This window comes from Budorcas taxicolor, chromosome 16, assembly GCF_023091745.1.
Source record: "Budorcas taxicolor isolate Tak-1 chromosome 16, Takin1.1, whole genome shotgun sequence".
Lineage (NCBI taxonomy): Eukaryota > Metazoa > Chordata > Mammalia > Artiodactyla > Bovidae > Budorcas > Budorcas taxicolor.
The window spans coordinates 13,194,772-13,207,864 of NC_068925.1; the positions used below are offsets into that span (position 1 = coordinate 13,194,772).

Sequence of the window (13,093 nt, forward strand, 5' to 3'; positions counted from 1 at the left end):
AGCTAATCTTACTTCTCTGATGGATTTATTAATATTAGTTCCTGAATATTCTGCCTAAAAACAATATAGAAACAGTATTTAACCGAGGAAATAAGCGTTTATATTATATTCCACTTAACATTTCTATTAGGAATAAGAAGTTAGATCATGTTATAATTTTTAATTTAAGACCTTGGGTTTATGTAATGAATTCAAGTATGATTACATAATTCTATTAGGTTCTTTAAGCTTTAAATTCAATCCGAGCATAATATTTTAATGTATCAAAGTAGCTATCATTTCAAATCTAATGCCTGACAGAAGGTAAAAAAACCAAAGAGAGCAGAAGCGATGTATTTTGCGGGTGTTGGGTAGTGATGCCACTAGCTTTGTTGACCAAAATCTCAGGTAAATCACAATATTTACAAATTGCTACCAGTTGCCTTGAAGGAATGGCTACATAGCAGATAAACCCAGTATAAATATGTCAAGTAAGTCTGAAAGGGACATTTTCTTGTCACTCCCAGAGCCCAAATTTCTCATGAAACAGAAGAAAATATACAAATTCTAACATTACTTAATCCTTCTGCCCCCTAACATAAAATCTCTAACCCCCAAGCACACAAGTATGTGATTTACACTTATTGTTTGACTTTTCATAGTGAGAAGGCTTTAAAAATCCCCAGTAAATCTTTAAATACATTTAAAGAACAATACATAAAAACTAAAGTTTTATGTCCACATTATCTTAAGCAACCATGATATAATTATGAGCAAATATATTGGCATTTCAACAGCTTAAAGCTCCCCACACAGAAGGGGTATTTGCTCAAGGAAATAATGCACTTTATAATGAATAGGAAGTTTAATATACACAAATAAGAAAAATTTAATTTCCTATAGACTGGTTAGTGGTAATATGCCACTCAAAAATTACCTTTCAAACCTGAAAGACCTAGCCTGCTTTTTTTTTCACACTATCAAAAAAGAATATTTTGCCACAAATGAATAGACAAAGAGAGGAGGATGCCAACATGTTTACAATTAGAAATATCTAAAACTCATTTATAATTGGATAAAAAGTAATTAAAAGTAATTAAAACAAAATTTTAAAGTAAGGTAAAATATTTTAAAGTAAGGTATAACCAGATTATGGTTATAGCTGAGATTTTATCTGTCATATTTTTCAGATTATGAGTAGGGGAAGTTAAATGCTTGAAACATCTTATGTTTTCATTTGTGAATATGAAAAAATGTGTCCCTACATGTGGCTATGTTGGTATAAGCCATAGGAAACCAACAAATCATGCCCCTCACAGCAATAAACAAACAAAAACAAACCAAAATAGACTTCCTCAGCTGACACAAACTTTAGTATCTCTTCTCAAAGGTTTCCATTATGTTTCTGGTTAATGGTAAACAATCCTGTAAATGTAAATTAACCCTCAGAAACAGTATCTTTTTCACTGACTGAGAATGCTGCTATTTATGAGATCGGTGAAAACTGTTAAAGCAATTTGTAAAACTCATTCATAAGCAAATGTCTTGGTGGTTGTTTTATCCCCTTGGTATAAAAATTTACAAAGAGTTTCATAATCACAGTACATGGTCCAGTGCATTTCAGAGTATTTGGACATTATCAAAGCTGTCCTTTACCAATGAAAACATTTAAGAAAACTTAAAGGCATTTCTCAAACAAATGACATGATATAGGACTACTTACACTTTTGGCTCTCACTTCTTGTAAGTACAAATGTGATCATTCACCAAAGCAGAACTGTTTGACTATTTTACAGTATCTCAACAAGAAGTTCTCTGTTAGGTAGAGGGGGCTACAGTGTATTCTGAAGCTATTTCCCAAAAGCTAGTTTAGTAGAAAGAACTTTGGGCTCATCTTATTGTTCCTTCTTTTTTTTTGGTAAGGTAACCTTTCCATTATGCACATACTGTACCACTGTCTGACTTCTTTCAGTGGATTAAGATTAGCTGGGAAGTAGCTGTTTGTTTTTAGCGAGATCACTGATGGCAGTGGGCCTCTTAGATTGTGCTGGTGCTTATGGTTAAATCATATCTAATGTGAAACTTCGAATCACATCCAGGGCTCCAGTATCAAAGCCACACATGTCCAGCATGCCTCTATCATCTGGGTCTGCAATGGTAAAGCCACTTGATGTCATTCCACAAACAATCAGTTTAGCTGGAATATCCATATTCTGTAGGAAAAGATAAAAGATATTTAAAAAATAGTATGTTAATAAGCAAAAACAAATAACCTCCAAAATTAAAACATTTTAAATCCTATCACAGCTTTTCATTACAAAGCCAATTTGTGTTTCCTCCATAAAATCTGTCAGTCTTCTGGGGCCAGAAGACTTCAGAAGAGAATGTGATCTTTAGAAGTATAGACAATTAAACATGTGAACAGCCTGCCTGAAATTCCTGCTTCTCTGCTGCATGTTATCACTCATTTTATGGACACAAAATACATTTCTGAGCAGCACAGGGACTCTGTACTCATGAAACCTGTCAGAATGTTCAGAGACATCAGACATTTTTACCAGCACATCATACACTACTGGGGCAGTATGTATGGGTACAAATGAGGAAAACAGTTCCTGGGGTTATCAATTTTTGTTCTATGACATTGCTATGTATGACATATATAAATGTCGTAACTATAATGTCAATGTAATAACTGGTTCTCTGCAGCTATGATTTAAGGCTACAATACTTGAGTTTTCGAGAAAGACTAACAATCACTGAGTGTGCCCTATGTCAGATACCACGAGCTCTTTAGACGACTGATCTAATGTTAACTGTTTTAACGAGGGCTTCTCTGGTGACTCTGTGGTAAAGAATCCATCTGCCAATGCAGGCGACAAGGGCTCGATCCCTGGGTGGGGAAGATCCTCTGGAGAAGGAAATGGCAACCCACTCCAGTATTCTTGCCTGGAAATCCCACGGACAGAGGAGTCTGGAGGACGACAGTCCAAGGAATCACAAGAGTTGGCCATGACTTAGCAACTAAAGAGTAGCAATTGTTATAGTACTTTTAACCAACATGGTACATACCACAGCAGTGATACACTATTATGACATGTATCAGGTAAATAATTCACTTGGGTCCACAGCTAGTATAAAGAGAAAGACCCAGGACTCAGAACCCAGGCTTCTTGACTCTGAGTTCCATTCTCACTTTTTCTTAAGCACACACGAGAATCCCCAGAAAGGGTTGTTAACACACAGTCCCATCCCCAGAGTTCCTGACTCAGCAGGTCTCCCAGGGGCTCCAGGAACATGCATTTCTAACAAGGTCCCAGGTGATGCTAAGAAAAGGTGCAGATGCTCAGAAAAGGAAACCACACTTTGAGAGCCACTGCTCTTCATCAAGTTCTAGTTCTACTTCCAGTCACACCTGCCACACAGTTGAAGTGCTCCACATTCTCACCGGACTAGCAGATTCCACACTGGATAGTGCAGATACAGATCCCTCATTTCACAAAGTACAGCTGCAGAGACTGATTGGAACTTAGAAATACTCATAACACTTAAAGCACACATTAGCTTTGCTTTACATTTATGTAGTTCTTAGCAAAACTCAGAAGTGATGTTGAATCATTAAAAAATTTATGGTTAAATTTCAAAAAATTTTGATTATTACTGAAAATACTGTTTGCAAAGGATATTAAAATATGTACATCTGGAACTGGTTGAAATAAATTATATATGTGTACTCAGTACTTCCTCATTTCAAGTACTGTTGAGTCCAGAACTAGAGTCGTATTCCTTTTACAAAGGTACACAACTACTTTCAGTGTCATTTAAAAAAAAAATATATTGACTGTTTTAGAACTGAATCTTGTTTGGGGTGAGAAAGAATATTAGACTTTGCTTTACCTTTCGATATTCCCTCAGAGCGACAGCAGGATGGACACTTCCAGCAAAGGTCTCATTATCAGTGAATACAATGAAGACATCGGCAGCTGTATTTGTCTTTTGAGCCCAGATCATTGGAAGAGAGCAATCAGTTCCACCTGCTGGGATCTAACTCAGAATAAAAACATGGTTAAGAATAAAAGAAAATGCTCCCATTTCCATACTGAGATGTCTGAAATAATTACTTAAAAGTACTATTTTACACGTTATCATCTTGTTTAGCGCCAATGTATATGCTTTCAGAAAGCTTGTAAATATATTTTTGACTTTGTGCTTGTAAAAAAAATTGAGATGTAACACGATTTGTTCTCATATATTGATTAATATCAGTCATGACATCAATACAAAATTATTATAAAATACATATTAAGTAGACTACATGAAATAGTTTCTTACCTGACTCATAGCCAGTAAAACTTGTTGTAAGGTCATATCTGTAGTCACTGGACATGGTACCATTTCATCTGAAAAAGCAACTATAGAAGAATCTTTCTCTGTTCGTGTGACAACCTGAAAAATTCAATAGTAGGAATTTTCAGTACATTCAGGGGAAACAAATACAGTCTCTTAAAGTTCATCTTTAAAAGAAAATATGATGATTTATTTCTGAACTCAACTGCGTTTGAAAACTACAGTAACAGTAGTATAGCTTGCAAAGCACTTTCACAAACTCTTACAAAGAAACTGGTTTTAACAACAATCCTTTGAAGCAAATAGAGTATATATTATTCTTCTTATTTTATTAAATAGGCAATAAAGCCACAGAAGAGAAACTAAGAAGCTCGCTGATGATTACTCACTACTGAGTCAGGCTAGAACCGGAAGTCTCCTGTCTATTGTTATTAGTCCTTGATCTTCTAATATCTATATTCATTAATAACTTCTCTAAGAATTATCTATTTCTTTAAAAATACCAGTAACATTTAATCTGTTATTGTAAAATTAAAAGTTCTACTCTGATTTTTCTTTAGACATGCTTTTTCAATATACCTACAATATCATATATACCTAAGTATTAAAGTATATGTAAGTATGTTTTTGTTGTTGTTCAGTTGCTAAGCTGTATCTGACTCTTTGCAGTCCTATGGACTGTAGCCTGCCAGGCTCCTCTGTCCATGGAATTTCTGAGGAAAGAAGACTGGAATATATAAGTATACTCAAGTATATATACAATACTTAAAGCTCTGCTTAAAACAAGTGATGAAAATATAATTTTTGATCGTATCCAACTTTATAGTTTTGTGCTGGGTAAATATTTTCAGTATGGCAAAACCCTAAATTGCCTTAGGAGTTCTCACCATGCACATCGCTGCAGCTACTGTGCTTGCGTTGAGTACACTACCCAAAACTCTTTGGTTCATAGAACCACTGACATCAATTGCCAGTAAGAAGCGCTTTCCAGTTGGCTCAACTGTCTAAACAGAAAACAAAACAATCATTAAAAGCAATCACAGATACTGTAAATAAATTTCTAACATATCATATTTAATTTTCACTCAAAAGACTAAGATAAAAGGCTTGACTTTTGATTTACCAATTGACAAATATTTAGAAATGCTTAGCTTTAACTAGAGGTAAAACAATGAAAATAAGATGGCCTATTTAGTAACTTACAGAAGTTACACTTTTTTTTTTTTTTAAACTTTTCCTCATGAAGTAAACTGGGAATTTCTAGCAAGGAATTTTTTTTGTAGTAAAATATAAACAACATAACATTTACTTTCTAATCATTTTTAAGGGTATAATTCAGTAGCATCAAAAACATTCACAATGTTATATACATACATATATATATGTATATAACCACCATTACTATTTCTAGAACTTTTTCATCATCCCAACAGAAACTCTACCCACTGACAACAACTCTTCATTCTTATCCACCTCTAGCCCTAGGAATGGAGAAGGCAATGGCACCCCACTCCAGTACTCTTGCCTGGCAAATCCCATGGACGGAGGAGCCTGGTGGGCTACAGTCCATGGGGTCACTAGGAGTTGGACACGACTGAGCAACTTCACTTTCACTTTTCACTTTTCTGCACTGGAGGAGGAAATGGCAACCCACTTGTGTTCTTCCCTGGAGAATCCCAGGGACGGGGGAGCCTGGTGGGTTGCCATCTATGGGGTCGCACAGAGTCGGACATGACTGAAGCGACTTAGCAGCAGCAGCCCTAGGAAGCTTCTGTTTTACTTTCTACATCCATGAATTTGTGTATTCTGGAAACCTCATGAGTGGAACCACAGGATACTTATCCTTTCCTGTCTGGCCTTTTTTCACCTAGCATAATGTTTTCAAGGTTCATCCCTGCTTTTTAGCATCTTTCAAGTTCTACTACTTTGTAAGGCTGAATACTCCATTATATGCATATATCATATTTCATTTGTCCATTCATCTCCTGACAACAACTCAGGTTGTTCCCACCTTTTGGCTGCTGTGAATAATGCTTCTATCAACATCTGGGTATAAGTACCTGTATGAGTTCCGGTTTTCAATTCTTTTGGGTATATACATAGGAGGTGGTATTTTTGGATGGCCAGAGCCATCCAACTAGGTGTGAAGTGGCATCTCACTGTGGTTTTGATTTGCATTTGCCTGATGACTAATGTTGAGCATCTTTGCATGTGCTTAACTGGCCATTTGTTTACCTTCCTTGGAGAAATGTCTGTTCAAGTACTCCGCCCATGTCTTGCATTGGGTTGTTTGTATTTTTACTGTTGAGTTGTAGTTATTTATATATATATATATATATATATATGCTGCTACTGCTGCTGCCAAGTCGCTTCAGTCGTGTCCGACTGTGCGACCCCATAGACGGCAGCCCACTAGGCTCCTCTGTCCCTGGGATTCTCCAGGCCAAGAATACTGGAGTGGGGTTGCCATTTCCTTCTCTTATGCATGAAAGTGAAAAGTGAAAGTCAAGTCGCTCAGTTGTGCCCGACTCTTAGTGACCCCATGGAGCGCAGCCTACCAGGCTCCTCCGTCCATGGGATTTTCCAGGCAAGAGTACTGGAGTGGGGTGCCATTGCCTTCTCTGATATATATACACACATATATGTATATAAATATATATATATATTCTGGATGTTAAACCCCTGTAAAGTAGATGATCTGCAAATATTTTCTCCTTCTCTGCAGATATCTTTTCACTCTCTTGACAGTGTCCTTTGATGCACAAAAGATTTGAGTTTTGATGAAGTCAAATTTATCTACTTTTCTTTTTCTTTTGTTGTCTGTTCTTTTGAGATCACATCCAAGAATCTACTGCCAAACAGTAGAGCTTTTATAATATGGGTCATGAGGTTTTATAATAGGTCTTCTTCTAATAGCTGTGTAGTTTTAAGTCTTATCTACAGGTCACTTTGAGTTAATTTTTGTATGTGGTATAAAGTAACAGTCTAGCTTCTCTCTTTCACATGTGGATATCCAGTCTCCCCAGCACCATTTGTTAAAGACTTTACCTTCTTTCCATTGAATTGTCTTGACACTCTAGTCAAAAGTCAATTGACCATACATGTGCGAGTTTAATTCTTGGCTCCCTGCTCTATTCTGTTGGTGTACATGTCGTATTTATGCCAATACTACACTGTTTTGATTACTGTAGCTTTGTAGTAACTCTTGAAATCCTAAATTTGGAAGTGTGGGTCTTCTGACTTTGTTTTTTTCAACATAAGGTTTCCTGATTTGGGGTCCTTTGAGAGTCCATATAAATTTTAGGTTGGGGATTTCTGTTTCTGCTAAACATGCCACAGGGATCACAATGAATCTGTAGATTGTTTTGGGTACACTGGCATCTTAACGTTATGAAGTCTTCCAAACTAGGAACACAGGATGTCTTCTCATTTATTTATTTCTTCTTAAATGTCTTTCAGTAGTGTTTTGCAGTTTTCAGTCAGTCAGTCTTACACCCCATAGTTAAATTTACTCTAAAGTTTCTCATTATTTTTGATGCTGTTGTAAATGGAATGTTTTCTTAATTTTATTTTTGGACTTTTCATTGCTAGTGTATAGAAATACTACTGATTTTTCCTGCTGAATTTATATCCTGGAACTCTGCTGAATCCATTTGCTAGATCTAATATTATTTTGTGGAATTAAAAAAAAAATTCTTTTTGGTCATGCCACGTGGCATGTGTGATCTTAGTTCTACAACCAGGGACAGAACCTGTGCCCCCTGCAGTGGAAGGGTGGAGTCTTAACTACTAGACTGCAGGGAAATCCTATTTTGTGAATTCTTTACGGTTTTCTCCATGTAAGATCAAATCATCTGAGAACATGATAGTTTTTCTCCCTTTCCAGCCTGGACTGAGATGTTCCTGGTGGTTCAGTGGTTAAGACTGCGCTTCTACTGCAGGGGACATGAGTTCCGTCCCTGGTCGAGGAACTAAGATCCTGCATGCTGCAGGAGTGGACACAAGTTTTTCCAATAAAAATTTTTAAATGAAAATGAAAACAACCTGGATACATTTTAATATTTCTTTTCCTTTTGTAACTGCTAGAACTTCCAGTAAATGTAAATCAAAGTGGGAAAAGTGGGCATCCTGGTCTTGTTTCTGATCTTAAGGGAAAAGATGTCAGTCTTTCACCCCTGAGTATGATGATGGCTGTAGGTTTTTTACACATGACCTTTATCACACTAAGGAAGCTCACTTCTATTCCTGGTTTACTGAGAGTTTTTTTTTTTTTTTTAATCAGAAAGGGTACAGGATTTTCTCAAATGCTTTTTCTACATCAATTGAGATACATGTGTTATCTTTTAACAATGATGTTATATTACATTGATTTTTCTTATATTGTATGATACTTGTATGTTGAGGGTGACTCTCACTTGTATAATCTCTTTAATATGCTGCTGAATTTGGTTGCTCATACTTTGTTGAAGAGCAAGACTTTTTTTAAAACCAAAAACTTTAACTTATGGCTCTGATATAGAATTTCCATTTGTAAAAAAAGATTATTCCCTATCAAGACCTGAGATCTACTACTGATTAACGGGGAAAACAGAAGATCAAGTCCCAGGACTCCACAGGAATGCAAATTATTAGTAATTTAAAACATCAAAATTTAATGGTTGATGTCTGGTTGTTGTCCAAAAGCAGAGACAAATACATTATTCATAAGCTTATGACTATAATCATAATTATATATTCATTTTCACATGAACAAATGAATACCTAATCAAAAATGGTTAAACTACTAATATCATCTTTAAAATGTGTTTCTAAATCCTAACTGGGTTTTTTGTTTTCAAACAAAAATCAAACCATTACCTTAAACGTTTTATAAAAAGCAGCATCCAAAGCTTGCAGAATTTCTTCATCAGGGCGCCACTTCAGTTTTCCTCTGAGCCCATGACCTGTCTTATAAGTTTCTAACGCAATTAAAACATGAAATGGATGTATACGAGCCTAGAACATGACAGAGACAGAAAGCAAATGTCAAATTGAAGTGAAAAACAGTAATCAGGTCTCTTAGATTTTTGTTATTGTAGCTAATAAACCTATTTCATAAAGAGAAAAATGAGGACGTATTAGATTTCAGAGTCAATGCCATGTGGTATGATAAAAGTCTCAAAACACCTAAAAAATTCACTGACTCCATCTCCAAAATTTAAAAGCCAGTTTTTTCAATTAGTAGTAGTTAACAAAGGTAACACTTACCTTTTTTAACAGTTTTTCATTACACAGCTTTTCACATACTAAAGACACTTCTGAGTTTCCTGGTTCAAGCACTGAATTAGCTGTCATCTTTCCCAGATTCCTTAGTAATGCTGTGAGAGGCATTTCTTGTAACAAAGCCTTCCATACCTATTGCAGTAAAACAGGTAGAAATAAAAGGAATTAAGGGGAAATGAATACATGTAACATAGACATATCAATTAATAATAGTCTTTAAGGCTTTCTTTTGGGGGTTTGGACCACTTTCTAAATAAAAATATGTGTGGGTTGGTCAAAGACTCATGGAACAAAGTAACCTGCTCTTTATTAGAGTAATAAAGTTAAGTACATTTTATTTTGTGAAGGAACTGTATGTAAGAATTTTATTTATGTAATTAGCGAGGTAAACTAACCAATACATTTTCTGGAGTGGAACTAATACTTAAAAATTGCCAACTACATCTGGGCATTGTGCCCAGGTGTTTTAAATAAATGTTAATTTTAAGATATATTTTAAGTTTTTAGGGAATTCCCTGGTGGTCCAGGGATTAGCACTTGGCGCTTTCCCTGCCGGGGGCCTGGGTTCAATTCCTGGTCCCCTGGTCAAGGAACTAAGATCCTACAAACCATGCAGTATGGCAAAAAAAAAAAAAAATTTAAGTATTAATATATTTTAAAAGCATTAGCAAAATTTATCCTTTTACCACACAGCCTAAGTTCCTTATGTTTCCTCATGTGCTAGAACGTATTATCACTTTCTTACCTCTCTCGACTTTAAGTGATTTGTTAGGAGGTGCTCCCTAACCAGCCTGTGCTCTTCTATCAGATGAATGACTTCCAGTTCATCTTTCGTGCGCTTCACTTTCTCTACAGCCTCGAGATACTTTAATAATTTTTCAGCCTCCACAGAAAGCGCTTTTTCTTTATACATTTCATGGACCTCTTTCCAGCCCTTTGTAATATATTTGGTGACAATAGCAAGTCCTTCAACAAAATAAAGAATTAAAAAGGCATGTAGGATTAGCAGGTAAAAAACTGGACATGTTACTGAGAACACCTTATGTGAATGGCACATCTAGATACACAGGAGTTTAAACCAGGATGCTACTTCTTATAATATGACAAACACACTTAAGCAAATGGAGCCAACTAATTTTTGCCTCTCCCATGAGACTCTGGAGGTAAAACTCTAACCTAATGTGTTTTGAAGTCTAATGACTCCAAAGTCATTTTATTACAGAGCTTTATTTTTGGAAGCAGTAGCATCAGAACCTTTAGTACACAGTGACTATCTCAGGTCCACAATCTCAATTCACAAAAGTACAGACCTATCTCAGTTAATCTCATATTCACTTGCCCCTTTACCTGCTAAAGAAAGATGCATTTGTAAATTACAGAGATAAGTGACAAGTAGGTAGGTAACTTGTAATTTTGAATAGCTGAGAAAGTATTACAGGCCTAAATAATGTGTCCATTTCTTCTATAATTCCTTTCAATAGTTGAAAAAGCTTTGCACTGGGGGAGTGAGGAAATCTGGGTTCTAGCCTACATGTATGTGTGACCAGAGGCCTTAGTTTCCACTTCTGTAAAACAGTGGGGGGACATAATTATCAAATTTCAAGGTCTATGGGGGGAAGGTAGGTAAAATAAATGAAAGAGGTCATTGATATAATATTGGTCATGACTGTGGTGAATTAAACAGAATATGCCTGACAGATATTTTAATAAAATATTTGGAAAAAAAAATTTGGCTTGGTACTGCTAAAGGAATGTATTTTCAATATAAGGTAAAACATGGATTTTTATGTAACACTGGCAAATAATTGATTTTTTCCCCCTAAAATACAGTTCAGGCCAAGTAAAATACACCTCGAAGGCAGACTGAGCTGATGTGTTCTTTCTGAACTCTAAATAATTTGAGTAAAAGTTAATACTAACATGCAGGAACTTCTAAAGTATTGTGACTCTGCTGTCTTACACATCTTTATGTGAAATCTGGAATTCCCTGACAGTTCAGTCGTTGGGACTATGTGCTTTTACTGCAGGGGTTATGTATTCAATTCCTCCTGGGGGATCCAAGATCCCACAAGCTACACAGTACCCAAATAAATAAATAAATAAATAAATAAATATAACAAGGATGTAATTTCTAATAAAAAATCAAAATATACATGTGTTTGTATATATAAATATAGTAATTTATTGCTTAAATTTCATTTGAAAAAGTTCATTTGTAGTTCTAGAAAAAAGTGGTAAAACAGAAACTACTGAGGAGATTCCATGTATGAAGACATCACCACATCAGATGTGTAGGAAGGAGAAGCAACCAACACTGCCCTTGTGTCAGAAACCGTGTGTGTAAGTATTCCAATACACACTATCACTGATAGTCACACTAATTTCAAGGGCTATTCCCTTCCTACCTTTTTTTAATAGATGAAGATACAGAAAATCAGACAGGTTCAGTTACTTGGTATACGGACACACAGTAATTAAGTAGAACTGAAATCTGAACTCATCTGAGGGGCTGTCATTTCAAGTTTCACCTCTGCTGTGAAAAAAAAATGTCAACTTTGGACATGTTCATGAATTAGTCAATCAATGTCTTGAGACTGAAAGACTATTTCTAGAAAATATTACACAATTGTCTTACGGCAAATAAAAATTTGCCATTTACTGGATATCTGTACCTCACCTGTCGCCATGAAGATCTCACACTTACCTTCACTGGAAGGTTTAAGATGTGACAATCTTAACAGATCTTTGTGAGACCAGCCGTTTCTTTGTTTGTATTTTGTAACTGCCAGGGCGAGGGCCATGCCACCCTTTTCATTATACCAGTCTGCTACAGCCTTCCGGAGGGCACGACCCCACATGCCACACTTCATGCTTTCCTTCAGATCTTTCTTAAACTGGATGAAAGTAAAGAGGTGTGTAGGGATACGACAAACTTCAGGAACAGCTTTGAAGGCGGCTTGTTTGGTGCTTATGTCGGAACACTGGGAGCAAATGGCCAGGGCAAAGAGTGTGGGTTCCTGCTTTGCGGTTCTGCCTTCTTGACTGAAGGACTTTATTTCCTGTATCACTTCACATCCTCTGCCATCTTCAATCAATCTGATTAAAGCTTCGGCATTCTCAAGGCCTAGCTTCTGTTCTTTGATATAGTAAGTCCCACCTTCCGAACCAAAACACAAGAACCGGTGTAGCCGATTCATATCAGTGACTTGCCACACATATCCGCCTTCAGAATTAGCTATCTGCTTCTCATTCAGTGGCTGCATTTGGTTTACAGATTCCTCCATTTTTCTGTCTTTAGGAAGCCTATCAAAAAGCAAAATGTTATTACAAGAAAAAAATAGAATTCTGTATCAATGAAACTACCATTTAACAGAAAAACTTGTAATCACCTTTAAAAATCCAGATACATTAACATAATTATCTTGGAATTTTCTGAAAAATACAAAGGCCCAAAGTGAAAGTGAAAGTCACTCAGTTGTGTCTGACTCTTTGAGACCCCATGGGC

General features: G+C 36.0%; 2 protein-coding genes across 3 annotated transcripts in view; one reads left to right on the top strand and one right to left on the bottom strand.

The window, feature by feature from the left end:
• The window catches only part of GLRX2 (glutaredoxin 2), a 20,401-nt gene extending 15,717 nt beyond the window's left edge, over positions 1 to 4,684 (top strand). The window contains exon 5 of one of the 2 annotated variants that reach the window (XM_052653739.1): positions 4,666 to 4,684. The gene's annotated coding sequence lies outside the window, so the exon portion shown is untranslated. Of the gene's footprint in view, positions 1 to 3,894; positions 4,064 to 4,665 lie in introns of those variants that run through there. The other variant, XM_052653738.1, reaches the window with a different exon arrangement.
• On the bottom strand, positions 2,040 to 12,884 carry RO60 (Ro60, Y RNA binding protein). The gene is made up of 8 exons (XM_052653736.1): positions 12,293 to 12,884; positions 10,334 to 10,554; positions 9,574 to 9,720; positions 9,184 to 9,321; positions 5,214 to 5,330; positions 4,312 to 4,425; positions 3,877 to 4,023; positions 2,040 to 2,192 (listed from the first exon to the last, which is right to left on the bottom strand). The coding sequence occupies exons 1-8, from the start codon at positions 12,870 to 12,872 to the stop codon at positions 2,040 to 2,042; spliced, it is 1,617 nt and encodes a 538-aa protein (XP_052509696.1). The 5' UTR covers positions 12,873 to 12,884.
• Between the last annotated feature and the right edge of the window lie 209 nt (positions 12,885 to 13,093).

Bases quoted from the DNA above. Each gene is read 5' to 3' on its own strand.
- RO60 (XM_052653736.1), bottom strand. From the start codon at position 12,872: ATGGAGGAATCTGTAAACCAAATGCAGCCACTGAATGAGAAGCAGATA. The intron at 9,721-10,333 runs GTAAGAAAGTGA...TTACTGCAATAG, and splicing joins ATCACTTAAAGTCGAGAGAG to GTATGGAAGGCTTTGTTACA. The intron at 4,426-5,213 runs GTGAGAACTCCT...TGAATTTTTCAG, and splicing joins TAGCTGCAGCGATGTGCATG to GTTGTCACACGAACAGAGAA.